This window comes from Pteronotus mesoamericanus, unplaced genomic scaffold, assembly GCF_021234165.1.
Source record: "Pteronotus mesoamericanus isolate MK-2021 breed Mesoamerican mustached bat unplaced genomic scaffold, CSHL_Meso_final scaffold_1186, whole genome shotgun sequence".
Taxonomy (NCBI): Eukaryota; Metazoa; Chordata; class Mammalia; order Chiroptera; family Mormoopidae; genus Pteronotus; species Pteronotus mesoamericanus.
This window is the reverse complement of record NW_026555302.1, coordinates 5,874,926-5,902,748: the sequence shown is the minus strand read 5'-3', so window position 1 is coordinate 5,902,748 and position 27,823 is coordinate 5,874,926. Positions and strand designations below refer to the sequence as shown.

General features: G+C 53.3%; 1 protein-coding gene across 3 annotated transcripts in view; it reads left to right on the top strand.

The window, feature by feature from the left end:
* The window catches only part of CACNA1E (calcium voltage-gated channel subunit alpha1 E), a 274,294-nt gene that overhangs the window by 222,868 nt on the left and 23,603 nt on the right, over window positions 1-27,823 (top strand). For all 3 annotated transcript variants that reach the window (XM_054587689.1, XM_054587691.1, XM_054587690.1), the window contains 12 exons: window positions 7,949-7,960; window positions 9,560-9,656; window positions 11,918-12,078; window positions 12,608-12,745; window positions 13,578-13,779; window positions 14,525-14,689; window positions 15,339-15,449; window positions 18,825-18,908; window positions 19,665-19,790; window positions 22,885-22,950; window positions 26,602-26,693; window positions 27,230-27,395. In XM_054587689.1, coding sequence (XP_054443664.1) covers window positions 7,949-7,960; window positions 9,560-9,656; window positions 11,918-12,078; window positions 12,608-12,745; window positions 13,578-13,779; window positions 14,525-14,689; window positions 15,339-15,449; window positions 18,825-18,908; window positions 19,665-19,790; window positions 22,885-22,950; window positions 26,602-26,693; window positions 27,230-27,395 — 1,420 coding nt within the window. The remainder of the gene's footprint in view (window positions 1-7,948; window positions 7,961-9,559; window positions 9,657-11,917; window positions 12,079-12,607; window positions 12,746-13,577; window positions 13,780-14,524; window positions 14,690-15,338; window positions 15,450-18,824; window positions 18,909-19,664; window positions 19,791-22,884; window positions 22,951-26,601; window positions 26,694-27,229; window positions 27,396-27,823) is intronic.

The window sequence follows — 27,823 nt, the reverse complement described above, 5'->3', positions numbered from 1 at the left end:
ACATGCGCTGAGGCCCCGGTGGCACTTTTTCTCACTTGTGTGCTCACGTTTCCCAGCTCTGTCCTCTCCCTCCTCTCGTTAAGGGTACCAGAGAATCGACATTCCCGTGACTTTGCTAGAACTAGCCAGGGTCCCGCCTCCCTGTGTCAGGCTGCAGAACAAACTCTGTGTCCCACTGCGGGGCTGCGTTCAGGGGCCCGGCCCAGCAGGAAGCCAGATGGGGGTTTTCGGCAAGCTTTTCAAGGGCCGCCCCCCACCCCGCCTCATTGTGGTCCCAGCTTTCATTGTCGTAGCTCTTATATTTGCCCCTGGAAATGTCCGCTATTTAGATAACCCAGCTCCTGTCCTGTCTCCTTGAAATGGAACCGTGCCTGACAGAGGCTCCTGCAAAGGCTGTTGCTCCACTTCAGCAGAGCGGAGAGTGGTTGCCATGGTAGCACCTTTCTGTGGCTCCCCAGACATCGGAGGTGACTTGGCATCCCGTCTGCCCTGGCCCCCCAGAGCCTTCTCAGAACCCAGCCCAAGCGTCAAGAGCAGTGCCCCTCAGCCAGGGAAAGGAAGGGCCTCTAGCTGAATCCTCGAAGCAGCCCCGTGGTCCCCTGAGCCCCGCCCTGCCACCGGGCCTGTTTCCCGTGAGCCCGTGCGTGGTTTCTGTGGTGGCTGGAGAGAGGTTCCTCTTCTCTGTAGCTCGTACGTCCCGGGAAGAGATTCTGTGTGATGTAAACCGGACCGATTCCGTTTGGGAGCCTGATGAGTTTGGAGGAGGACGGGGCAGGGGTGTCTAAGTGTGAGCTTACCAGGGGGTCAGGAAATCAGCGGAGAGACACCTGCGTGGCCCTCCCCTGTGCTTCCCGGTCCACGTTTGCCTTCTGAAGCGTTTACGGGAACCCTCAGGTCTTCCTTCCGAAAGCCCCATGCCTGTCTTTAGGAGGCAGGCAGCATTCTGGTAGAGGCTGGGCCTGGCTCCCCTCGTCCCACTGCCACGGCCTCCCACGTTCCGGGCCTCGGGAGACTGTGTCTGCCGGCTCTACACGTCCCCACTGCGCCTTCTGCTCTTTGAGGTTTCAGGCGAAGTCTGGGGAGTGACTGGGTCTGTGAAACCTTCCCTTTTATCTTTCGCCTTCTGGAAATGAGGGATTCTTCCATTTGATCTTTACACAGAAGGACCAGAAACTTTTTCCCCGTTTTCCCATGCTCTGTCCCTGTCACTCGTGCCTCCCAGCCTCCTGGGTGGGGGAGCAGGGCTGGTTCCAGCCTTGGCATTTCTGGGTGCCTGCACATCAGGCCTGTTCTCTCCCTTTGGAACACTGCCCCTGCCCCTGACTCAGGCCTTGTAGGGAGGTCACGTGGCCACCACGCCAGGTTGAGTTTGTGAGCCTTCCAGGATGCTGCCCAGCGATGCAATGCTGTGTAGCCCTCCGGTTTCATATCTTCAGTGTTTAGTGAGGGGCTTTCAGCAGGCAGGCGGGCCGGGGGGTGGGGGGCGCAGCTCGGGGTAGCAGGAGAGGCCTGGGACGCGCGTGTGACCTGTGACCCTCCACTCGCATTGAGGCCCTCAGCCTCTCCACTTCCATTGCTCTGCACACTCCTTGCCCAGCTCAAGTCAGGTTGCCAGGTGAGCTCTCCTGAGTGAGATTCTAAACAGGAAACTCAGTGCTTACAATGGCTTGTCAACACCAATCGTTTAAAGAAAAATAACAATTCTGCTCCCACCTCCTCTGCCCCTTGGGCCCGAGCATCAGTCAGACCCGCACAGGCTGTCTGGCAGCTGACGCCAGGCTTCCCGGCGCTGTGTGCCATCGCAGCGCGCACGAGGGCGGGTCGGGGCCCCTGCCACGCAGAGGGGCTGGCCCTCAGCTGCGCTTGGCCTTTCTTTATTCGGTCCTCGGCCAGGAAGGAAACACATGAGTCGATCTGCCTCTTGATGCCAAAGCAGTCCAGAGTGCCCACATCAGCTTTTGTTACATTCTTTGCATGGCAATATGTCGCTTTCCTGACACTGGGCACAGTGCCCCAAGATGGATACGGTCTTTGGAGCACACAGAAGCAGCCACAGCAGCGGAGCGGGTTCCAGAGTCACTAGGGAAGTACGGGGGCACTGGCAGCCGTGGGCTTGGATGGCCCTTGAGGAGCCGCCGGATATGGCTCTGGTTCTGGCTGAGCCCTGGGGGCTTTGTGTTTGTGAAGGTGTGAATGTGCCCGCCCAAGAACTTGAGCCAGTGCGTCCTCAAGTTCGACAGAGCACAGAAACCACAGAGCCATCTCACCTGACAGTGGCGCAGCCCTGTCTCCGGTTCTTCACCGCCTGCCTGTGTCCTCGGCAGTGCCCTCACGCCTCCAGCCTTGCCTTGGGGCATCTTTCTTGGCAGTCCCTGCTCTCCTGGAACTGAAAAGGGCATCTCCCAAAGGCAGCTGTGAGCACACATTAATCTTGACGGGGTGAGGGGAAGAGTAGACAAAGTCCTGCTTCAGGCAAAGAAGACCCATTTACCCCTGAGCGAGAAAGGCCATCCAGTTCACTGTTCTGTGGAAGAAAATGACGGATTAAAATTAAATTTAGCCGTCAGGTAACCCATTAGCTGTGGATTCAGGGTGCCAGCTGAGCTGGAATTGGAAATTTCCAGCCGTGAGCAGATAGCAAGATGTCGGTCCTTGAGATTCCGGCCTTCAGAGTCACCTCGAGAGTGACTTTCCCTGACTTTGAGCCCAGGCAGGGACACTAAGGACAATGAATGTCCACACTTGGCGTGCCCAGTGCTGTATGTATGAAGTGAGAGCCTTATGGAGGGCATGCCCGAGAGAGAGAAGTTTCCAGTCTGCCTGCTGTTGGCCTTGAGTCCTGGCGTACGAGTTCTCTGACGAACACTGCAGAGTGTGTGGTCTGTCCCGTGTGCTGTTGGCTCCGTGGGGAACCCTCTGCAGAAAGTGCACTGGGAGACCTTTTGCCTACGGAGGCAATAGGTGTGTGCACCCGAGTATTATCTGTTGATTACAAAGCGCAGATCTGGGAGACAGTTGGCTGTATGTGGCATCCCAGCCACAGAGCCAAGCCAAATGATGTGATCCAATCAGAGAGCATGGCCCTGTCCACATGGTAGCCAGCAGTATGGATAACGAGACCCGGATTCAGAGAGCACCCTGCACAGGAAGGGAACCTTCACAGCCATGGGAAGAGCCCGGTCTTGCAGGGTTGGCAGAAACAAATCACACCACCCTCAAATTGCAAAGTGGTTTTAGAATAATTCAAGTCAGAACAGTTGATGATGGGGGTTGAGAAGTGTTAGCTCCGAGGATGGGACCCTCCAGCCACCTGCTTAATCCACGCTCACAGAGGTGGAGCCTGGCATTGTGAATTAGCCTCCAGCTGCGGGCGGGGGTGGGGGGAATATGTTGGCTGGACTTCAGCCGGCACCAAGGCCTTCTTAGAAAGATCAGCAGATGAGGGGGTTTGCGGTGTTTGGAATATGAAGACTAAGGATCAAGACATCAGGTCACTAGGCTGACCAGATTGAATAACAGAGCTGCTAGAAGACAGTTAGATCCTTTGCTCTCTCTTGCTTCTGCTCCGTGCTCAGACAAAAGTACCTTCCAGGTAGGCTATGGCACTGGGGTTTGCAAAGGCAAATGCGAGTGCGTTCAGGGAGCTTGTTGAGGTCCATGCGCAAGAAGGAAAGAAGTCTGCACTAACCGTAGAGCATAGAGCTGGTGTTCTGGTCACAGAGCAAAGAAAGACGGCAAAGCGACAGAGGATTTAGAGCTCATGGGAGACCCTGAAGATGCTGAGGTATGAATCGGGGAGAAAGATAATCCCCACTTGACCACAGCCAAGCGAGGAGAAGGTCAAAGTGCTGGATTGAGATTCTTCACGGAAACAGGTGAACTGGCCTTGCCAGCAGGTCTGAGAGCTCTCTCCCCAGAGACAAGCGTCGCTAATGCAAAGGGGGAGACTTCCTCCTTGTTTCCATGGGTCTTTAGAATTTTTAAAGTGCTTGCACACCCTCTATTTATTTTACCACTGGACAGTCCTGTTTTCACAGTTGAGAAGTGGATTCCCTGAGGTTCGACTCGTTTGACTCACTTAATTTGTACATAGCAAAGCCCATTCTTAAACAACTAATTTTCTCTTTTTTTTTTTCTTTTTTTTTTTTAATTTCAAGTTCAGGGCTTTCTCCATGATATTGAGCTCCCCTCTGTCTCTGATATTCTGGTTAGTCCCAAGCCATTAACCCTCAGAAATTTGAAGTAGTGACTTGGTATGGATCTCTCCTCAGTCTGCAGACCCTTCTCTCTCTCCCTGGGAACACATGAGACTGGTGTGCCATTTGGACAAGGCCGCCTCGGTCTGCGCTGTGCCTTACCGGGAACGCCCGTAGACGCTGGGCTCCTTAAGGCTAGAACAGATATCTCAGCATTTGAGCTCAGAAACTGCTGATTCCTTTTGCTATTTCCTCATTTGGCTAAAACCCTCCAGTGGCTGCCTTCCAGAAGGGCATTGTCACATCAGAAATAAATGCAGTTTTCAGAGCCTGACAACCTTAGGTCTGAATCTCAGCACTGTTAATTATTAGCAGCCCGAACTCGCTGAACATCCACTTGCTCATCTCTAAGTAGAAATTCAAAATAACTATATTTTGATCTTGTGAGAATTAAATAAGGTAAAATACATTCAGTGTTCAATATAGTGCCAAACATTTCAATATAGTGCCAAACATTTAGTAAGGGCCTGGTAAGTGGTAGTTATTTGGCCGACCAAAGAATAGTCCAGACACTTCAGCCAGGCCCAAGGCCCCTCCCAGCAAGACCCCTTCCCCCTCCTGACACACCAGCAGCCTGTCCATTCCCTAGTTCGACCCCCCTGCTGTTCCCTCCTGGGCTTGTAGGGGAGGGCAGAGGCCATGGTACTTAGGAGGAAGGGCTTTCCAGGACCTGCTGCCTCTGCACTGCCCGCCTCAGAACGAGAGCTGGTTTCTAGCAGAAATCAATTTGAGAGCCTGTCCTTTGAGAGAAGGGGGCCGGACGCTGAGGCGCGTGAGGCCGTGGATGATGAGTGATGACCCACGGAGGAGCTGGAAGGCAGCCGACGGCCGAGCTGGGAAATTCCCATCTTTTACTGATGAGACCTAGAGAAACATGGCATTTTTTTTTTTTTCCTAGAGAGCTGCTGGGAACTTAACCAAATAAGCGAGAAACAAATGGAAAATTGGGTGACCCAGTGAAGTCTCAATTAGTGGGACCAGTGCCTCCTAGCCTGTGAAATCCTCAGAAGTTAACATTAGAGTCAATTTTTAAACCTGATGAAATTTCACTAATTTGCTAGGCAGCATAAAAAATAAAAAGTCTGATTATACATTTAGTAGCAAAGACTAACAGAGTGTTATCGCATGATTATATTTCAATGACTGGTAAAAAGCACATGAATTATTTCTAAGACAATGTGTCTTAAAGTGCCCGCTGAGCTTGTGCTGTTAGTTTGAGGAAACGTGTCCTGTGCGATCTTGCTGACTCGGGCAGTGTCGCCTGCACAGATTTAGGAAAGGCCATTGGTCCAGCCTCTGTGTGAGTTAGGATATATGTTCATGAAGGGGACTAAGTTGTGGAGGCTTTTCCTGACTCTGTGGTTTTGTTGTCCCGCAGCCCATTCATTTCAAAGGGCAGTTTTCAAAGCTGTGCCGTGCGGAGCACTGCTGAGAACGCCCATGCGCTTGCCTGCGACCCCGCAAAAGCCAGCAGGGGGCTCTTCCGCGGCTCCTCTGTGGTGTGAGACCTGCTGGAAAATGTTCAGAACAGTGACTGACCTTTATTTTCCTCTTGACCCGTGTCCCCTTGCTCTCCCCGCCTTACCTCTGTGGGAGTCGGAGTGGGACAGGTAGCCCCGCCCCAGCACACGGACAGCTACCATGGGCGTTAAGTCAGAGCGCACCACCAAGGAACCCCGTTTTCCAAAATCAGGGACACACCGCGATGGTCAGAGGCCCCCTTTGTTGCACAGAATGCTATTTTGTTGGGATTCTAGGCCATAATTAAATGCAGGGAGCAAATTCCGTGCTTTATCCAGGGGTGTGGGAGGGGCGAGGATTCCTGGGCCTTTCTTCGTCAGAGGGGTGCCAAGGGGAACCTGGGAGAGCCCGCCCGGACGTGGGGTTGAGGACCTGGTTCAAGCAGAAATGAAAGCCTGGAGCGTGGGAGCTTCGGCCGCCTGCCCCTCACTCACCCCACCCTGTGTTCTCATTTTAAGGAGAGGGCAGGCTCTCCCTTAGCTTTCATTCAGGACAAAGGGCCTCAGGAGAGAGAGGGACCTGTGTGGCCGGTTTGTAAACTTTGCATCCAGCTGATGTCATCGTTCCGTGGCATTGAACTTGCAATGACATTCTCACTTGTTGGCTTGTCTACTCGAGGCCTGTCTTTCCTACTAGACAGAAGTGAGAGGCGAGGGACCTCATTTGCTTTGTTCACAACTGTGTTCGCAGCACCTAGAAAGAGTCCCTTATACATTTAAAGGGCTCTGTCAGTGCCGTTCCGTGAACAGGTAAAGGCGTGTTTGACTGACCGGCCTGGGCTCCTGGGAGAAGAGGCTGTTACAGTTTAGGGCACGGTGTTATCTCTGCCCTCTTAAAACTCGGAGATTTTCATGTGAAGGATTAAGATTTATGAGACCCTGGGTTTACTTCCCAAATCACTATTCATCTGTCATTTGCGGTGAAATTAACATAACTTTGAATATGGGATTGTTTACCAAGTAAAATGGTCATTAGGAGTCTTGGTGGGGTATGGTGGTACATTGAACAAAATTACATAAAGGAAAATTCCCTTCACTGCAACCAGCAACTAAGACGCAGAGCCTGAATTCTAGGCCCTTTGTAGCAGCGGGCCGGCCGGCCAGTTCGCCCGTGGGGCTGCACCGTGGCTCGCGCCCCGAGCTATCCCCCATGAGGTGTGCTGCCCTGGGCCGCGGTGTCCTCTGCGATGAGTGGGCCGCAGGGATCTTCCCGGCCCTGGCCTTCGTGAGCTCTGTGGTGGAGCCTGGCGCAAACGTGCTGGTGCAGAGGCTTGGCTCAGAGCAAGAACTCCCAGCGTCAGCCAGACTCGGGTGCACGGCCCATGAGGCCTCTCTGGCCCTCTCCTGCGAGGCGGGGAGAGTGATGCCTGCACCCTGAAGGTCTGAGGGAATCCACATAAAGAGTGCTTATTGCTGAGCCTCGCCGGGAGCAAACATTTATTTATGCTCTCACCCATTTTTATTGCTATTAAGCATCACCAGTACAGCTCAGGTGGTCCTTCCTTAAGCTGCAAAGGAAGTAGCTCATGATGGACAAGTCGGTCATTTAATGTATCAAAAGGCATCACTTGTATGACCTCAGGACCTTGCTAGACCACGTCTCCGCCACAGATTTCGTGGTGGTTTTAGGTGCTGCTCATCAGTGCTTTGGAGAGATGTCAGAGCAGCCTGTCAGGGTTGTCATGTGCCCTTCTTCAGATGAAGTCCTTCGTGGGCATAAATACACCACGACGACTTGAAATGCCTTTCCACGGAGAGGCTTTCGGGCCCAGAACAGGTGTAACTCCTCTAGCTGGTTCTTACACATTCACTGGGAAAAGGCAGTGCTTGTCTGAGACAACTGGAGAACTGGAAGCCAAAGCTTATGTTTAGAAAGCTTCAGTCAAGCGAGGCTCCCTGGAATAAAGTACGATGTGGGGGGTGGCAACTAATCGAGGCAGCTTCACCCTTCGCCTCTGCGGGTGGGAGGAGGGGTGCGGAGCAGATGGGCGCGCTCTCCTTGCCTCGCAAAGCGTGTGGGCTCTGCACGTGCCATGGCTGTGCACGGGCCTCGCGGGCCTCCCCCAGTCTCCTGTCTCGTAAGGTTCCCTTTTCTCCATGAAGTTTCTGACTTCTTCTCCCCTCTTCATTCTCTCTCTTTTTTAAACTGCTTTCTGCTTGGATGCTCCATAGGAATGCTTTGGGGTAAATATTGTTCTCAGTTCGCTTTGAAGGAAAATCCACAGGATGGGTGGGAGGAGGGAGGAAGCATGGCTGGGCACGGGGGGAGGAGTGGCTCGTCAGGGAACGCATGGTGAGTGTATGTGCGTGAGTTTATATGGCGCGTTGTCACTGAAACCCAAGGGAGCACACGTTAGGGTCGCCCGGCCTTCTTGGAAAGCGACCCTTCTTATGGGTTTGGATATGTATTTGGCTTCTAAGTTGCCTTTTTTAGGTAGGTACATAGATGACCCTGTTCTGGTAAAAGAGTTTATAAAATATACAAAACCCCTGCATGCAAAAGACCTTACCAGTGAGGCATGTTTGGATTATCTATATTCACCTCCAGGGTTGGCTGAAAGTGACTTGTAGGTCATGGCCTATAACCACGAAGAGAATCTTTAAATTTACAACCTGAGCATAGCCAGCATCCTGTGAATCATACTAAATGTCTCCCTACCTTGGATGGACTCTTAGCTCCCTGTCGGGGGGTGGGTATGACAGGGAGGACAGGGTAAAGAACAAGCTGAAGCCCTCCGAGTTCCCGTCGGATGTCCTGGGCCCCGTCTCCTCCGGCAGTTGGTGTGCCGGTCACTTGGGCCAGCGCGCACAACGAGCCAGGGCCAGACGCGCTCCTGAGAGCCTCATCTCCTGCCGTCTGAGCTGGATGCAAAGATCTTGGGGGATGAGCAGGGTGGAGAGAGAAATGCAGGTGGATTTATCCACTTCATTCAAAATAAAAAGAAATGTATTTCATCTGTTAGGAGCAAACGTCGCCCGTGGGCTGCGGAGGGCAGTCGCTGGCGGTAGGGCGAGGTTGGGGGGCCGGCGGGCACTGCCGGTGGGCCTTCCCCGGCGTCGTGCTGTGGCTCTCTGCGGCTTGTGCTGGAGGCACCGCTCTGGAGGGGGAAGGGACTGCGGGACGAGCCCGCCACACAGCTCACGGGTGCGAGCTGCGGCCCTGGCAAGAAGCCTGCGCGGCACGCGGTCTCTGGAACAGGCAGCCCAGCACAGCAGGGGCGTCGGGTCCCCATCAGCTTCCCCCCACTGCTTTCCCTCGAACTGGTGAACTCTGCGGGGTGACAAACCTAGAGCCAAAGAAAGGGCTAAGTCAAGTCCCCCGGTGAGACTTGCTGTCCACTAAGGACTACTAATCCATGTAGCCAGTATCACTGGAGAGCCTGCTCCCGCAGAAGCCGCAGCCTAGGCACACAGAGACCCCTTGGGGGTGACCACCGTGTCCCCCGGTCAGTCTCTCTTCCTTGTTCGTTTTGCCAGTGTGGCAACAGGCCCGTTACGCTAGCTGCTAGGAAGAAGTGTTTATTAACGTGTGTGCGTGGATGCCTCTGGTTGTGTGCCTGAGTGTTCCTCTGCGCGAGGATGCAGGGCTGTGTGTGCACATGGGGGTGTGCCTTGTACATTTTCCCAAAGCATGTTTTGTGGGGTCTCCCAGAGGGAATCTATCCCAACCCAATTTCTGGCCTCTTTCCTGCCTCCCTCCCCCTTTCCCCTGCTGTTGCTGTGCTGAGAATGCCACTTTGATTTCTCCCTGTCCTGGGGCTGCCTGGGGCTCTTGCCCTGCAGCACCAACAAGGGGCGGGACATCAAGACCATCAAGTCTCTGCGGGTGCTCCGAGTTCTGCGGCCGCTGAAGACCATCAAGCGCTTGCCCAAGCTCAAGGTAATGTTTTCTGCGTTTCTTCCCAACAAGTCCACTTTTCCCATCTTCTCTCTCCAGCCACGATGGGCTTGCTTTTGCAGAATTATTTCCAGGCATATTCCTTTTGCTCACTTGGAAACTGAGGTTCTTTTCATCTACCTGCCTGAACTGCGGGTCTTAGTTCAAAGGAAAATTACCAGCATCCCAAGAAATCTGTAAGGCGCTAAGGGGTTTTCGCATGTTGAGCCCAGTGCCAAGTGATATGTGTAAATATACATATGTTAATTCTGACCTGAGAACATATTTATTGATTTTAGAGAGAGAGGAAGGGAGAAAAAGAGAGAGAGAAACAGGGATGTGAGAGAGAGGCATCAACGAGTTGCCTCCCGTGTGTCCCACGACTGGGGATCAAACCTCTATGTGCCATGGAATGTACCCTGACCAGGGATCGAACCTGTAACCTTTTGGTGAACGGGACGACGCTCCAACCAACTGAGCCACCCAGCTAGGGCCCCCAGTGACATTTTATACACTCTGGTTGTGGCCTGTCATTCAGAAAGAACCGCGTGACTGTCCTGGGCCTCCCCAGACAGAAGCAGCAGGGTCCGGCTGCCTGCAGTCTGCATAGGTCAGGTCAAGTAACCAAGGCCGGCCTCTCTCCTCGTAATCATAGAGAATGAAGGGATCTCCCAGCACTAACTCTTCCTGGGTTTGAGGCACAGGTAGGTCAGTAACTTGCCCAGGAACAGAGTCGCCTTGGGCATAAATTGAAAAGAAATGGGAAGTGAATCAAGGTGAATTAAGTTCTTCCTGTTGCCAGGACCTGTGCTCTCTCCCACCCCTAACCCTAACCCTAACCCTCCACACTCCCCAGCCCTGGGCTCCTTCCCTGGTTCCTCCCGCCCTCAGGGTGTGCTTCGCCATCGGGGTCCTGTTTGCTAGCAGGTTGAACCTGCCTCCTGCACGCACGCCTGATTTCCCCTCACTGCCTGATTTCCGCCTGCCCCGCCTTCCCTCCAGAAGGAGGCTCCTCCCACAGTGTCAGGCGACATTCACGTGCCCACCTCCGCCTGGTAATGGGCCCCGCACTGAGCCCATAAGCAGTCGATTCCTCTCCGTCCCAAGGATGTCCAGATTGGGCCGGGAGACCTGGGTTAACTGCTCTCGTTAGCTGCCGCCCCGTGGTCTCACCTCCTCCGAGCTACATCGGGGTCCTGGGGAGGGCACGGGTGGCACGACGGGATGAGTTAACAGACTGGAGGGGCGACCCCAACCCTGGTTAGTTCCGTTTGAGTCAGAAGAGCGGCCCCTCTCTCTGCCGCACCCTGACCCGAGGGAAATGTAGGTGTCTCTGATGACTCCGCAAGTCTGCGAGTCACTCACAGTCCCTGCCGTGTTGAACCAATTACACCAGCAGTGTTCGCCCAGCCCCATGAGGAAGCGACTGCGGAGATGCGACACCACCGTGGGGCTGGAGTCGCCAGCACACTAAACCTAAAAACCTAGAAAATAACCTAAAAATGGCTTGGAACGTGTCGCGTTCCCATGTAATTTCTCACAGCTTAGGGCTTAGACTGGCGTCTCCAGAGGGGGACCCACTGCCTTTAACTGAATATCCTGATTTAGTCCACCTGGTCTTCCCACGGCCACACGAGGGCGGCCGCCACCCCCCCCCCCCCCCACGTCACCTGTTGCATCTTTATCCCATCTTTCAGCTGGAGAACATTTCTGTAAAGGGTTGAACGTAATGGTTGCAAATGTATGAACTTAATATAAAACATCATTAAAGTGGACAAAGCCACTAGTTTATTACTCTAATCCATTTAGAAGGTATACAGAGAAAATAATACATATTCTGTATATGAATCAAATCTAAGAATATCACCAAGTAAATGTGAAGTCAGGGAACAAACTATTTTAATAGCTCAAATAGGCTAAATGGTCTCAAAGATCCCTTTCTGCAATAAATTTCTGTTTCCCTACTAGGTAAAGGACATCTAATGGGTTCCTCAGAGGAGTCCCTTCATTGCCTGATGGCAGCTGGTCTCTCTTGCTCTGGATTCACTGTCAGATTCCGAGCATGTGTCCCCTTCCCAGGTAGTGGGGACTTGTAGTCCTGACCAGCTTGGAAGCCACCTCTAAATCCCAGGAGCGTTTCTGCTTAGCAGGGCAGTGCCTCCCGAGGCCCCTTCTCGCTGGCTGGCGGTGGCGTGGCCCCGCAGAGCCCTGGGCAGATGCACAGGCTGCCTCAGGGACCCACCCCCCGGCTCCTCTGTGCACAGGCTGTCTTCGATTGCGTGGTGACCTCCCTGAAGAACGTCTTCAACATCCTCATTGTCTACAAGCTCTTCATGTTCATCTTCGCCGTGATCGCAGTCCAGCTTTTCAAGGGGAAGTTCTTCTATTGCACCGACAGCTCCAAGGACACGGAGAAGGAGTGCATGTGAGTGCCCCCGGCACGTCCTGTCCACACCGCCCCTCTTTGCCGACACGGGCTCTGCGAGGCCCCCTCCCCCTGTCCGTAGGCCTGGTCTGTCTCTCAGGCCCATCATGTTCCTCTTTGAGGGAAAAGGCTTTGTAGGAAGTCGCTGAACTATCATCGAGCACCTCTTTGATGTCAAACATGGCACCTGGCATTTTATCTCCAGTTTTTTCATTTTAAATCTTTATAACGATCTTCTGCGATGGGTTTCTTTGCATATTACAGACATTGAAGCTGAGGCATAGAAGGTGGAAGCTGCTGAAGGTTCCAGGGGGACTCATGAAAGGATTAGGAGTTAATCTTCCACGTCTCTTGGGCACCAAGTTCCATTTTTATTCTACAGTGTTGACCCTACCTTTAATAAAAGTCCTTCCTCGTATCATTCGTACGCTGGTCGTTGTTAGCCTGTGTCACTGAAGTCCCTAGAACTTCCTTACTCTTCCACGAGCTCTAGTATAGACACTCTGTTTCATTTCTGTGCTGATTTTAGAGGCAACTATGTGGATCATGAGAAAAACAAGATGGAGGTGAAAGGTCGGGAATGGAAGCGCCACGAATTCCACTACGACAACATCATCTGGGCCCTGCTGACCCTCTTCACCGTCTCCACGGGGGAAGGATGGCCGCAGTGAGTGACAGGCTTGCTTGTCTGTGAGTTGGGGCAGGGCTGCGCGGTTGCCTTGAGGAGCGGATTCAGGGCAATCGAGGCACAACCTCTGCTATTGTGCCAGGGAGAGGGAGTGGCTGTGAGTGGGTGAGAGAGGCGGAAGAGAGGAAGACTGGAAATCCTTAAGGCAGAATCGCGAGGGAGATGACAAAATCAGGGGGACATTTGAAGCTCTTAATGTTTGAACCAAGTTTTGAGTTGAGTGGAGCCGTCTGATTCCTATAGAATAAATGAGCTTTGAAAGCTCCCCACGCCTTACGAGGGTCCCTGGGGGATGTTTTAAACGTATTTACCCTTTAAGTTGGCCCCACGCCTGAGGATTGAGGGGTAGGGATGAGCTGGCAGGACCCAGAGGTACTCACTTCCGGGGATCAGGCCTCTTCTGAAGAGGACAACAGAACGCAGTACCTTATGCTGCCCATCACTGCAGGGTGACTCCTCAGAAATCCGGCAGTTACTAAGACACCCCCTCCTGGTGGCAGCGTGCTCTAGTTGACAGCAGAATGCCAAATGGAAACCCAGGTACTGAACGCGACGACCTAGACTGTAAACTAATGTCACTCTGTTGCTGAGAAGGTGGACGTGTGATGGAACGGGCTAGAGGAGCAGCGGGCTGAGGGCCCCTGAATCTCCGCCCTCCTGCTCGCGCTGGACCCAAAATGTTAGCGGAGGCTCCGCCTAGTCCAGGAGGTCAGATGAGAAGCGATGCCAGGTGGCACCTCTCGTAGCAAAGCCTTGAGTCAGAGCAGGTGCCACAATGGCCACCCACACGCGTGCCCCCTTCGGTCCCTAGAGTCCTGCAGCACTCTGTTGACGTGACGGAGGAGGACCGAGGCCCGAGCCGCAGCAACCGCATGGAGATGTCCATCTTCTACGTGGTCTACTTCGTGGTCTTCCCTTTCTTCTTCGTCAACATCTTTGTGGCCCTCATCATCATCACCTTCCAGGAGCAAGGGGACAAGATGATGGAGGAGTGCAGCCTGGAGAAGAACGAGGTAGAGCCGGGCCGGCGGGGCGCGGGCCGCAGGGGCCCCGGGGCGGAGGCTCGGGCCAGCCATTAGGGGGGAAGATGAGTTTTCTTAACTTAATTATAGAAGGAAGGGGGGGGCGTTATTCAGTCGTTCCATAAACACTTTTTGAGCATGTGCTCTGTGTAAGGCCCACAGATGCAGTGCCTGGTCTAGAAGTGTGTGTGTTTGGGGTGGAGGGTGGAATTAAGCCACCTGGTCACCTGGCTGTGTTCCTGTGTGGCGTGTATTTGCTGGAAGGTGTGGCGATGTGGCTCGCTTGCTTCCACTTGTCTAGTAATAAGCATAGTTCTACCACATTGTAGGGTTTATTATTTTTATAGCGGAACTGAACTAGAAACAGACTATAAGAGAAATGTGAATAAAGTGCCGTGAGAATACATAGAGAGGTTTTGATTTCTGAGGACATCAGGTAGGGCTTCCTGCCTAAACATCTCAGCCTCACGCGAAAGGACATTATTAATATCCACTAAGTTCTTACCCTATGTGACAGAACACCTCCCCGACAGGTCTATTCATTTAAGGTGACCTGTCACCTGTAGGCAGTCCCCGTTGCCATGTTTACATTGGCTTGTGCAGCCCTACTTTTTGTTTTTGTAATTTTTTGGGTCATACACCGTCCTCTTCTTCTAACCACCTAACAGAGAGCCACCGACGTGCGAGGCTGGGGGGTTTGGGCTGGGGCCGGTAACTAACCGCGGCTTTCCCGCAGAGGGCGTGCATCGACTTCGCCATCAGCGCCAAGCCTCTCACCCGCTACATGCCGCAGAACAGGCACACCTTCCAGTACCGCGTCTGGCACTTCGTGGTGTCCCCGTCCTTCGAGTACACCATCATGGCCATGATCGCCTTGAACACCATCGTGCTGATGATGAAGGTGAGAGGGCGGCGGCCGGAGGCGCTGGGCCGGCTGGACAGCAGCGACTCTTCCCTCGCGGAGCAGTTGTGTGTGCGCCCCTGACCTTGGGAAACACTCCCGCTTACCAGTTTGAGTCCTTACCTGCTTTCCCACTGTGGAATCTCTTTCTGATCTTCTCTCATTCCACAGCCCAGCCTCTGGGTCTTTTGGGCAAAATACAGTGAAACACAGCAGCCGTCCAGTCGCTCCCAAGACTGGGGTGGTGCGGGCAGGGGGATTCGGACAAGGACAGATGTGCCAGGGGACAGAGGTGGCCCTGGGGTTCTAGGGGAGTGTTGGAAGAGATGTGACCTTATTTAATGCTAATTGGGCAAGTCATTAACCCTGGAAAATCCTTCTGCCCTGCCCCCTGCGTCTTGAGGAAGACTGGCTCCATTGCTATTAAGTCACCGTGGGGGTGGGGGGCAGGGGCTTGGTCTGTGTCTCTGTCTGTTTTGTGCTGCCACACGGACTACGTGGTCTCCTCTGCAGCATTCCACGTCTGTCTCTCGCACACCACGTGCCGGTGTCTCCCAAGGGCAGGGCTGCGCGGTGGCCAGGCCCTGTGACCCGGAATCCCCGCTCACCTGGAGGGTTTCGTTCTTTCTCTCCTCTTTCTTCCCGGCAGTACTACTCTGCTCCCTGCACTTACGAACTGGCCCTGAAGTACCTGAATATCGCCTTCACCATGGTGTTTTCCTTGGAGTGTGTCCTGAAGATCATCGCCTTCGGCTTCTTGGTACGTCCTGGAACCTGTCCTCGGCACACTTGTCTCCCCAGGCTTTTGGCGGCCTCCCCAGGCTTTACGGGAAGGAGGCTGGTTGCCACAACTCAAAAATGGTCCGGTGAGCCGGGACTCCTTTGGGCTGCTCAGTAAACTGCCGGGCAGGCAGGACCTTGCGCGAGGGTGCTAGGAGAAGGGGCAAAGGAAGCCGGACCCCCAGCTCCACACTGGGCTGGCCGCCAGCCTGGGTGCTGCCGGGGTCCATCCACGCTCAAGGGGTGACAGTCATTGGGTGTCACTGGCGTTGCAATTTACACCTCGCTAGGGAGCGAAACGAGAGTCGGACTAATAAACCTGGAGTGCTTGTTTACTATAAAAGGTATAAAATTTTATAACTCAAATGGGAAACTACCTGTCCCTCTCAGCCTCAAACATAGTTGATAATAGGTTTTACCTAATTTTCCTCTCCCCCTCAGTTACATGAAGAGTAATTTCTGCCCACAAAAATGTTTATTACTTCAACTTAGAAAAGCAAATGACCTCTGAAGAGTGTGTGGGCGGGGGTGCAGGGAGAGGAGCGAGCGTCGGGATTTGGGTTTGGGAAGGGCGGGGGGTGAGGTTCTCTGGCCGAGCCCTGCTCCTCCTCCTCCTCCTCCTCCTCCACCACTAACTTATAATCAGCAGATTCTGGCATCTGCTCTCGCGAATGTGAAGCAAACCTAGCCCATCGCTTCAGCGTCCTGTAAACCAAATGTCCTCTCTGCCCCCCACCCCCCGCCCCTTGCTTCAGCGTTTACAGCGAGACCAGTGGGATGCAGAGGAACCCACTCGACAGCTGTTTCACACTTACTTAGTGTGGGGGCTTCCATTCCAAATAATAGATGTCTGTGGCTTTCCCTGCAAGAAGGGAAACTTTGCTTGTTGTCTGAATAAGGGCTTGATCATTGCGAGTGCTGATTGTGGGGTTGCTTGTGCTCCCTCAGTGGCTCTTTGAAAAGTCATTCATTTGATGGTTTGAGGAGGAAAGTTGAAGGAAACCCATGGCAGGTGGTCATATTGTCTTTTGCCTGACTCCCTCTGAAGTGTTTGGAGACTTGAAACTTGGGGGGGAAGTAAAAGAGTGAAAAGAAATGGCCTCGCCCTGAGGAGGGGGAGCTGGGTGGCGGAGACGTGGTAGCACGAGGAGAAGCTTTTCCTGCGCGTCTGGACTGGCTCCATGGGGCATTGTCGCCATCTGTGGCTGAAGCCTCCCATGACGTATCTCATTAGGGCGGGTACCGAATACACACTGATAAGCTTACCCAGAGGATTCGGCCCCAAAGCCTGGCTCCTTCCCACACGCCCCCCCTTCTTTTTCATTAGAGGTCTTGAGGCATTTTCACACTATGAAGGACACCATTAGTCCCAAGTGTGTCTTTACGTGGCTAGAGCCGCTAGGTTTGCAGGATGCCCCAACGAGCACCCCTGGGTCAGGCCTTCCCAGTGGCTGAGATAGCCATGGCGAGGGCCATCGTCGTTACGGCTGTTGTCGATTTCAACGAGGAAGCTGACGCTCAACAACTGTGCAGCTTCTCAGAGACTACGCAGTAAAGGGCCGTCAAATCGCAAAGTGTACCAGGGATAAAAAAAGGAAGGAAAAGGAAAAAGAGGAAAAGAATGAACATTCACTGGTTGTCCATTAAATACCAAACGCTTTATATATTATTCTTTTTAACTTCACAACAGCTCTACTGGATAGGCAGTTGCCTTCTTTTGTGGATGCGCTAGGGCTCGGGAAGATTGTGTGCTTCGCCACGGTCATGCGCAGGCAGAGCCCACATGCAGACCCTGGTCTGGCCAGCTGGGAAGCCCGCGCTCTGTCCACCGTAACCCACTGGTCTGCGCGGCAATGGGCTGTCCCGCACCATGCTGCCTGGCAAAGCACCCTCACCTGGAATCTAGGTCTTTCATCCTCAGGGACCCGGATGTGTAGTCTCTTGGCTGGAGGGGGGCTGTCCGAGGACTGGGCAGCTCCCCGGGGCTGAGGGTAGGAGGGCCCTAGGAGTGGAGGAACTCAGAGGCTCAGAGTGGCTCCGGTCGTGAAGGAGGAGGTATTTGTAATGGAAAGTGAGATCATTGTGAGGCTATGTGCTTCAGTTTCTCTGCATGCCTGGCAGGTCCATGTGGCTTTGGAAGCAGACAAGCCTCACTTTTCTCATTCATAAATTGAGGATAACAATAGCTACCCTATAGCCTCAGATACTTGTGTGTATCCAATGAGGCGATGTGCCCAAGGCATCTAAGGCGTCAAGTCCTGAGTAGGTGCTCATTATACGTTGCTCCTCTCTCCCCACACCCCTTCTCTGTCTTTGTTGCCTGTCTCTCCCCACCGTTCTCACCAACCCTACCGCTCAATGTTTTATGAACGTAGGTATCGCTCTCCACCTCTACACTCCATGGGGGGGATAAATGAATTGCATGACTGCCAAGGACCCAGCCCTGTATCTGGCCCACAGCGGAAGGAGTCACCAGCGCCTGCCAGGAAGAGGGGAGAGCCGCACTTCTGCAGTGCTCTGAGAGTCTTGTGCGCCAGCAGGGGATGCTGGGGAGACCCAAGTGTCCTGCGTTTCTTAAGGTCTATAGCCCAAGGCCTGTGTTCTCCTGAATAGCCTGCTCTCTCTATTAGGCGGGGTGTTATCTGGTTGGTGGATTTTCTAGGTCCTTTGTTTCTCCTCCATCTCCTTCAACCCACTCATTTTATTATTGCTCCCTTGCATTTTATTTCATTACACCTCCTCGAAAGGTGTAACAGAGCAGAGAAAGAGGGGAAAGGTTTAAGTCTGTTCATCCTATTGCGAATCAGCAGTGTGTTTGAAGAGGCTCTGTGGAATTAGAGAATATCTGTGGCACATCTTTGATCTTTAGTCACGCAGGACATTTGTTATTTTTATTAATAATTGAAAGAACTGTATATTTATAGGGTCACATGATACAGTATGGATAATTTTAAAAGTTATACTTGTAGAAAACCTTGAAGTAATATTGTAAGTAATTTGATTGACTTGTAGGTGACAATGATCTTTTTTTTTAAATTTAAGATGTTCCTGGCCATAAATCTCTTTCTTATATGTGAGCTTTTTAATCAAGCTGAAATCAATAACAAGGCCTTCAAATCATGATGCAACTGCTTCCCAAATTACTAAAGGAGAAATCGCATTTCTGGTTGGAAATGCTATTGTTAGAATGCTATTGTTGAAACCAACATTAGAATGAACGTGTATATGAATTAGCAAGTTTTCATTCCAAGTGACAAAGTTATATAACGAATGCTATCTTTTCTCCATTTTTATTTTTTTCCCGGTTGCCCTCCCTCCTTGGCCTGATGCTCCCATGACTGAATTCACTTGGCAGAACTATTTCCGGGACACCTGGAACATCTTTGACTTCATCACCGTGATCGGCAGCATCACAGAAATCATTCTGACGGACAGCAAGGTGAGGGGATGACTCAGAGACCTCATCTTGAAGCTTGGCCCTGAAGTAGCAATAAAAAAAAAATGTTCTGCACATTCAGTCCATTTTTAACTCATCAACCCAAATGTGTAACCCTGTGAGTGCGGGGCGTTCACTTCCTCACTCCTGAGTTCTAGCCAGAAAATGCAGACATTGGAGGCCCCCGGATCTCCCGGAAGCTTTGCTTCTTTTGCATGACTCATAGCAGGCATCTCGCGGGTAAACGGAGTGAATAGAGGGTGTCAGGAGAGGCCTACAGCACAGTGGAGCGCTTTAAGAGGTAATGAAAGAGGCCTAGCGTCTTTGCCCTTGCAGTTGTTGGACCTGAACTCTTTCCCTAAAATGGTACATCCTAAAGAAGACATGGAAAGCTCTTCGTAACTCTCTTTGAATATTGGAGAGCCATCCCGTGCTGGAGGGATGATTAGATCCGCCCTTTTGGCATCTAGGTGCAGAATCAGGACCACTGATGGAGGCCCAGGGAGGCCGGCTCTGTCTAATGCAGGGACCCCTCCGGGGGACTTCCATACCCTTCTCCCTGGGACTAGAAGGCAGGCCTGGGAAGGCTTAGAGACCTGGGCCTCACTGGCCTGTCTGCTGGAGATGGGGTTAAAAACGAAAGACAGAATACATGTCCAGTTTTATATCTGAATGAGGGATAAATACGCCCATACTAGGGCTTAGATTTTCTAAATAACTTAAATGTCACTAATTCTATGTTTCCTTTTGGTCCACCAGCTGGTGAACACCAGTGGCTTCAATATGAGCTTTCTGAAGCTCTTCCGCGCCGCCCGCCTCATCAAGCTCCTGCGTCAGGGCTACACCATCCGTATCTTACTGTGGACCTTCGTGCAGTCCTTCAAGGTAAGAGGCGCCCGCTCCTCCTCTCTGAGGGCCCTGACGTAACGGACAATACAGCCAAGCAGCATGTCGTTCCGCAAGGCCCTCCGCCTCTGAAGCGGGAGAACGGGTGTCTGTCAGGAATATTGTGTAAACACAGCAGCACAGCTTGGCCAGGTGTGGTCAGCTCATCTTACTCAATAGAACCTCATTGTAGAAACCTGTCTCAGCTTTGTAGCTCGGTTATTTTTTTCAGTCCACTGAGGCAGGGAGCTTGCCTTATGCAGTGTGCTCCCTCCCGAGGCTTTCCAGGACCCCTGAGCAGTCCCACCCACAGGAGAGCCAGCCGCCTGGAGTCACAAACCCTCTGCATTTTCAGGGACACGGCAGTGGCTTCATTTCACCTAATGGTTTTTCAAAGGACTCCTTGAGCTCTGTTTCACCGCAGGATGACTCACCGCAGCCCCCACGCCTGCACCTGCGTGTGCGGCATGCCGACACTCACCTCGGCCTCCTGCGCGTGGATGGCATGTCTGGCAAAGTCAGCGCCGTGAGCGTCCACCGAGCGGTCTCACGGGGTCGTGCAGAGGTGTCTGCGTAATTAAATACAAGTTAAAAACCAGCGCCTGAGACGCATGCTAATGGCAGAGACTTCGGATTAAAGGAGTGTTCCAAACCTATTTAAATACCTTCAAGCTCTAGCAAATACCATAATTAGTTATTGTTCAGGTTGCGGGGGCCTAAATGCTCTTCAAATGCCGACTGTTTTCCTCCTGTTTAAAAAAAATAGTTTCTCAATGAGTATGTTTTAAAAATGAATGTTATGATCTTAAGTGATTCTAAGATAAGAAATCACAGAGTGGACTTCTTTATTTTAATTATTTATACATGGGTGAGCAAAGTAGATTTACAGTTAATGTGGAAGAAGAAATGCAGGCTATGATTATTACAGTGGCTCTGTTAACACAAACGACTATCACAGTGCAACTGTACGCCTACTTTTGCCCACCCCTATCTTTTAATTACAAATCGTAATAAAGAAGGCAAGCCCGGGAATTTGCAGTTTCTCATCACTGGGAAAGGGTCCCCCCACACCCTCACAGCTGACTCACTTCTCCATCAAGGACCTGCAGGGTTGAGATGGGAGACCAGTTGTAAGGATGGATGTTCTGGCTCCTAGGAACAACCTTGACACTTTTAACCGTATCCAGAGTGATTGATGTGATAGCTCCCACAGAGGCCTTTGGAAAACCATTTTTCTAAAGCTGAAAGGCAGAGGAGAAATCTAAACCCTTAGCAAGAATTTACCACATGAGTCTCAGGTGACTTGAGATTTAGAATTTGGAACCAGATGCTCTTAAAAACCAGCCCAACAAGCTATCATTGTCGGCGAGTCTCTTCAGAAATAGGTGTCAGCCTGTGACAGTAGCATGATCACCAGGTCTCTGTAAAACTAGATACTATTGAGGGCAAAGAAAAAACATGTCAAAATCTGATGGCCAAATGGTTGGCTTATTTCAGTGACTACACAGAGAGCGGTGAAAGCAGGTGAATCTGCCTCCAGATGACAGTGGGACAGGCAGGTGTTGCCTTTTGGGGCCAGTCCTGGAACACCGCACAGAGGGGCTTTCTTAGCGTGGCTTGCGGACGGCCGCCTCCCCCACAAACACAGCACAGAGCCGCACAGCGCTGCCCGCCCCGCCCAGAGCGCCGCCTGGGTCTCCCCCACCGGCCCCGCTCAGGTTTCCCCACTTTGCCTTTATTTTGTGTTGGCATTTATACCGTGACAGGAAAGGAGGCCAGAATGATTCTTCGGTCCTCCCCGCAAAGCAGGAGGTAGGGAAAGATGGCCTAGGGCCTGGAGCAGTTGGCGTCCACGTGGCAGGCGACAGAAGGTAGCCACTCCCAAGGGGCAAGGACCTGCCCCCCGCGCCACGCCCCACGCTCTCCTTTCAGCAGAGGGACATCTGTACCGTTTCCAGAGTAACTGTTTGATGTGGCAGCTCCCACAGAGGCCTTTGGAAAACAACTCTGGTCCCTCGAAATGGGGCCATTCTGTCCACAGGCCTTGGGAGTCAGCACTTCATTGAAGAGGGGACTCTCCCACCAACTTTTGTCCTTTACTCACATTACAAAAGCCTCCCAGGACTCTCCCTGTGACGAGGCCTCTCGCTAAGCCCGGCCTGGCTCCTGCAGTCTGACGGCCTGCCTGCGATTGACCTCCTGGGATCTGTGCTGTCCACACTCAGGGCAAGAGTTCAGACGCACAGTGATACCACCTTCCGGGAGCTTATGGGATGGCAAAGAAGGGGGGTTTCCTTGTCAGCACTGAGCTCGCCCCAGAATCCCAGTGCCGCCCCGGCCCCCAAACCAGACCGCCCTATGTCTCATGGTCCCCCAGCCACCAGGGCGGTTTCCTGCCTTATGTCTCCATCCCTGGACCCCTTCACTCCGTAAGCGAAATGTCACCCCAAAGTGGCAGCTAGCTTGCACAGTGTGGAACTTGGTGCCGCCCAGCTTCACGGCAGGGTTCTGTGGGGGCTGACACCTAACAGACTTCTGTGGGATCGTGCATGGAAATGTCAGGAGGCTAAAACTTAGGGAAAAGGTTCTTTATCAGACAATGAAGGAGCTTCTAGGACCGACACACGACTGAGACCCAGCATTTGAGTTTGTTTCCAGATTCTCCTTCTGGGCTTCGCCTTGAGTGAGGGTGTAGGAAGGGGTCACACAAGGACGCCGGAGCCGGAGCCGGAGCCGGAGGCTTGCTGTGTAGTTTGCATGACAGTTACCCCCTTATTAATAATCCGCACACAAAGTGGGGTGAACCGCCGACCCAGGAGTTCGCCCAGCTCTCCCAGGAGATCTGGGTCGCACTTTGGGGTGAGGGAGCCCTCCCGACAGAAGGTCAGTGACCAGCAGCCCCCACACCGGTCAGCGGATGTGGACACCTGCACAGCACCGCGCCCCAAACAGGACAGCACTGGGGATACGGCCCCCCGGAGGGCCTCTGGATAGGCCGGCCTCGGGGCCAGGGCCTGGCGCAGCCCGGCCCTGCAGGCCGCTGAGCCCGCTGAGCCCGCCTGGGGGTCACGGCCGTGTCTCTGCTTCCCCGCAGGCCCTGCCCTATGTCTGCCTGCTGATCGCCATGCTTTTCTTCATCTACGCCATCATTGGGATGCAGGTGAGCTGGTGCTCGGGGGGCCCGGTGGTCCCCAGCTCACCCCCGGCCGGTTCCCCAGGTCTTGTTGCGGTGTGACCTTGGGGATCTCCCACACGGCCAGGTGTTCAGGGTGGTCTGGTGCGGGGCCCTCGCCTGAAGTCGTGAGACCATGGTGAGCATTTATAAGCAGCGGGACTTCCATGGGCGCAGCAACAAAACCACAGCGAAGACAGCACCGGTGTTGTTGTCAGAGGGGACCCCATGAGCCTCAGGAGGGGGCAGGGCTCATGCTGATCCCTTGCTCAGGGTCTCCTGTGTCGGAGCCAGGCCTGAGAAGCAGTCCGATGGTGGTTCTTCCGCATCCAGAGACACAAGATGTGTCTGAGCTGAGTCCTGAATGGCCAAGCTTTGTGCCCTCAGACGCATCACTGGAAACAACTCGCAGAGTTCTGGGCGGCACGCCAAACCCTAGACCCCAGGGCCAGTCCCAGCTGATTCCCCTCACAGGGCCCCGCAGCTTGCTAGACAGTTCTCTTGGGGTGTCCTTTCCAGGCCTGGAACTGAGAGGCGGAGATCAGCTTCCCGCCCTGGGTATTTATGCAGGTGGCCAGGGGCCCACTGAGTAGAAGAGGCCAAAGCATCTTTCAGAGGCAGCTGTTACTGATGGTGGGTGGGCTCCTACTGGAAACCAACAGCACCGCAGCCCGAGGCCCTCCCCGGCTGGGCGCGTGGCTTGCTGGTCTCGGGGGGCTGGCTTTCTGACCTGGAGGTAGGAACATGAAACCCCCGCACAGAGCTTCAGCCAAATGGCAGCCTCCTGCAGCCGGCGGCCCGGCCGCCTTTGGCCTGCCAGAGGCCTCTTCCCGGGCACCTGCCGTGCAGAGCCATCGGCACGTGTCCCAGGTGTGCGGCGTCCTCAGCCCTTTCCAGAGCACCTCTCACAGTCTCTGCTTTTCGCTCTCCTCTCTCGCTTGCACTACTTAACTTTGTTCATCTTCTAACCTCATTACTGGAGAGTTTTGTTCTCCAAAAATACAATAGAACATCAAGTGTCCAAAAGCACGAGGCGTGGTTGGAAAGTAATGAGTTCTCCTTCACGGAGGACATTTCAGCAGAGATTTAATGATGCTGGCTGGGGGGTGTTATAAGCTAATCCCAGCGAACTTCACGAGTGGCTTGATGACTTCTATTAAGTCCCTTCAAACTCTAAAATATTTGATTCTGGGATTAAAGTGTTCTCGTACAGCCAAATGAAACTTAAGTTCTTTCTTGCTTATGCTTAAAAATAAGCCTTATCCCCTCTTTCATTTTCAAACCATATAAATGAGAATTATACCAGCTCCAATACTAACCAGCTGTTAATACTACTGATAATGATGCTAATGGTGTTTACCATTACTTGAATTTCTGAGTGTGCCAGACACGTGCTAAATGTCTGTTCTTGCTCCCCTCCCCTCGTGTGTGTATAATATATATATATATACATATATATATATATATACATATATATATATATATATATATATATATATATAATATACGTGTACGTGCACATATGAGAGAGAGGGAGAGACAAAACTTCTAACTGGAAAGGCTGTTCCTCACGTTGTCATAACAAGGCAGAGAGGTCCATACAAACAGAAAGGCAGACAGGCAGTAGACAAAGTAACAGCGGAAAGATAAACAGCAACAAGGTGTCTTTCTGAGCAGGACCGTTCTTCTGGACTTCCCAAGTCTTGGAAGAACAGAGGGTGGAAGGAGGGAGAGCTTGCTGGGGAAGGAGAAGCGCCCTGTGCTCCACGCCCTTACGGGAGAGGCTTTCAGCCTTGGAGGAGCCGCGCAGACCTGGTCGGGCCCCTGAACCCCTCTGGGCTAGTGCCCTCCCAGCACAGCCGAGGAGCTGGATAGGTGGCTTCACGGGTCCGTCCTCGTTCTAACGTTCTGTGACTCCAGGTGGAAATGGATTTAAGCCTATACTTTCAGTAAGTTTGCTGATGGATCTCAGTATCCCTTCTTTCTTTTCTATACCCATTTGATGCAGGAGATTTGGTTCAGTGACAAGGACTAAGTGAAAACCTAAAAAGAAAGAAAACAAAAAAAAAAATTCTAAACACCACCTTCACAATAAATACACGTTTTTGGCTTGAAAATTTGCTTGGAGTACGTTCAGGATAAGCTTCGGTCCTTTGACTGTGGTTCACGTGCCTCATGCCGAATCACAGCCTGCCCTCTACCCAGCTCTTGTTGGAGAAGGTGTTTGAGAAGGCCGGGCGGGCTTCAGGCCATCGCAGGCGGGACGCACACCAAGTGTCGCGTGCGCGATGAGTCGGGGCACCTCTCGGACTCTGAGCCAAGAGGGCGGAAACACAGGAGACGGGCACACAGACGAGGGGGCTGACAGCTTCCGCTGGAGCTTCCAGAATTAGATGTGATTGGGACTTTTTTCTGTGCTGCTGTCTGTCTGTCTGGGAGCCTCTTCTCATCTTCCTCCCGCCCCACTTCCCCAGTGCTGCCTAGCCTGCCCCCTCCACTCTGCCTGAGAGACAAGTAGTATTTGGGTTTTGAAAAGCAACGTTAAGAACAAATTCCCAAAGCAGGTGTCAGTGGGAGTTGTATGAGCAAAATAGCTGGGGGCAGAGATTGTTCCTCAATTGCACATGCTGCGAACTGTGAGGGGGGAAATATGTTGCATTTAGCATACATTCGATAAACGGAAGCATGTTAACTACAGGCTGAGAATTGTCTCTAGTGGCTGGCGAAGGGACCCGAGAGCCTGCAGCTGTACCAAGAGTGACCTGATGCTGGAGCACGGCTGGGGAGGCGGGCGCCCGCGGCGGGGCCCTGCCCACCCGGAGAGCCTTCGGGCGACCTTGGCTGCGGGCAGCCCTGTGTCGGGGTCGGTCTTTACTCACTGTCTGCAGAGAAAGATCTCTGGGTTTTCCCCATTTTTTTCCCATGAGTTGGCACGGTGACCGCATCCTCAGCCTGGCGACCAAAGACAGATGAGTAAACTCACTCTGTAGCCAGATGTGCCCAAAACCAATTCCTTCAGCATCTTCCAAGCACCCGCTTGTCCTGAGCCCCGCATCCTACCAGCCTGGGCTTTTTAGGTGTGTGTGCTCTGTGTGTGCTCATCCTGGTGGACTGTGGTTTGTAGGCCTCTCGACCTTCTGAACTTGGTCTCTTTGGAGAGGAGCGCCCCCAGGAGGATGGGAAGGCCCCTCTGTGACCTAACTGCTTGTGAGTGTCAGGGCAGCTCCTTCCCAAGCCGCGAATCCCGTCTTCCGCGGACAGAGGGCCCCATCATCACGGCCTGAGGCGGCAGAGCAGGGCAGCTCCGAGTCTGCGGCGGGGTCCCGTCCGGGACAGACCGCCGGAGCACCGCAGAGGGGGCTCCACGGAAATAAAAAGACCAGGTTGGGTGTGGGTGGAATGACGTACAGGCAGAGCGGTTTCCAAAGACCTTGCCTTCTGTGGGCTGCTTCTCACTGCTGGTCAGGCCACGAGCCTGGGGCCCCCGGCCCCCGGTGTGAGTCGTCTGCTTCGGGGTGAGGCCATCACGAGGAGCCCGCGCGTGGATGGGCCGGCCCGTGGGTGCCTCTGATGTGCATGCGCTTCGCGCGTCACACAGCCCAGTAATGCTCACTGCCTGCTGCTGTTTTTCTCCCCAAGGTGTTTGGAAATATAAAGTTAGACGAGGAGAGTCACATCAACCGGCACAACAACTTCCGGAGTTTCTTCGGGTCCCTCATGCTCCTCTTCAGGTACCTGGACACGTAGCTGCTGTGGCTGGACCCTCCTGCCCAGGGGACACAGCTGCTCTTCTGTCCCTTCATGATCCTCTGGCTCTGCTCCTGTCAGATTACAGTGGAGTCGGGGCAGGAGCGGGCGGGGGCAATGGGACGTTAGAAAGTTTCCTCACCGTCTTTGACCTGGTAGTCAATTTGCAAATTGCAGCTTCAGTGTGTCCTTTGGGGCCCTCAGAGGGGGGAGGCGAGGACAGTTTCTTGCCTATCACGTTCCTTTTAAGGCTTGAAACCTTAGATGGCCAGGCTTGTGTGGGGTCCCAGAAAGTCCCACCACGATCAACAGAGATTCTTCCAAAAACAGAGAAGCAGTGGGTGAGGGGACAGAGCCCCAGAGAGACACCCCTGGCACACTCCATCCCAAGGGCAAAGCAAGCCTGTGGGGTCCGCAGCTAGAGATGGGGGTGGGGGAATTGGGGGAAGAGGCCCAGGAGAGGAGAGGACAGGACAGACGTGCACCTGCTGCTAGTAACCAAGGTGTCTTTCGGGCGCAGGAGCGCCACCGGCGAGGCCTGGCAGGAGATAATGCTGTCGTGCCTCGGGGAGAAAGGCTGTGAGCCCGACACCACGGCACCGTCGGGGCAGAACGAGAATGAGCGCTGCGGCACCGACCTGGCCTACGTTTACTTTGTCTCCTTCATCTTCTTCTGCTCCTTCTTGGTGAGTAGTAGCACTACAAGGTGGCCCGATCCACCCCCATCCCCCCCACCCCACCCCACCCCCCGCCGATAAACAGACGCGCGAGGTCTCTTTGAGTGGATGGTCGCGTGTGTGCGCTCCAGCCTGCTGCCGCCGCGCCTGGGCAAGGATTGCTGTGAGCAGGGACGGTGGCGGGGGGGAGGGGCAGGGGCCTGTGATCAGAGCGGGGAACCCCATGTTGAATCTGTTGTGACCCACGGTAAATCCTTTCTCCCCTGTTCCTCGATGTTTTATAAGTAAGGCTAAGAGGATCATCTCTCTCTCTGGGGGCCTTTGAACTGTTTGAGAAAAGGTGATAGCGTTGATGAGAGTGGAATGATGGCAACATGCAGTGCAATAGGGCGATTCTCTGTTACACCCTAATGTGTGATGCCGGGTGGCCGGCCTGA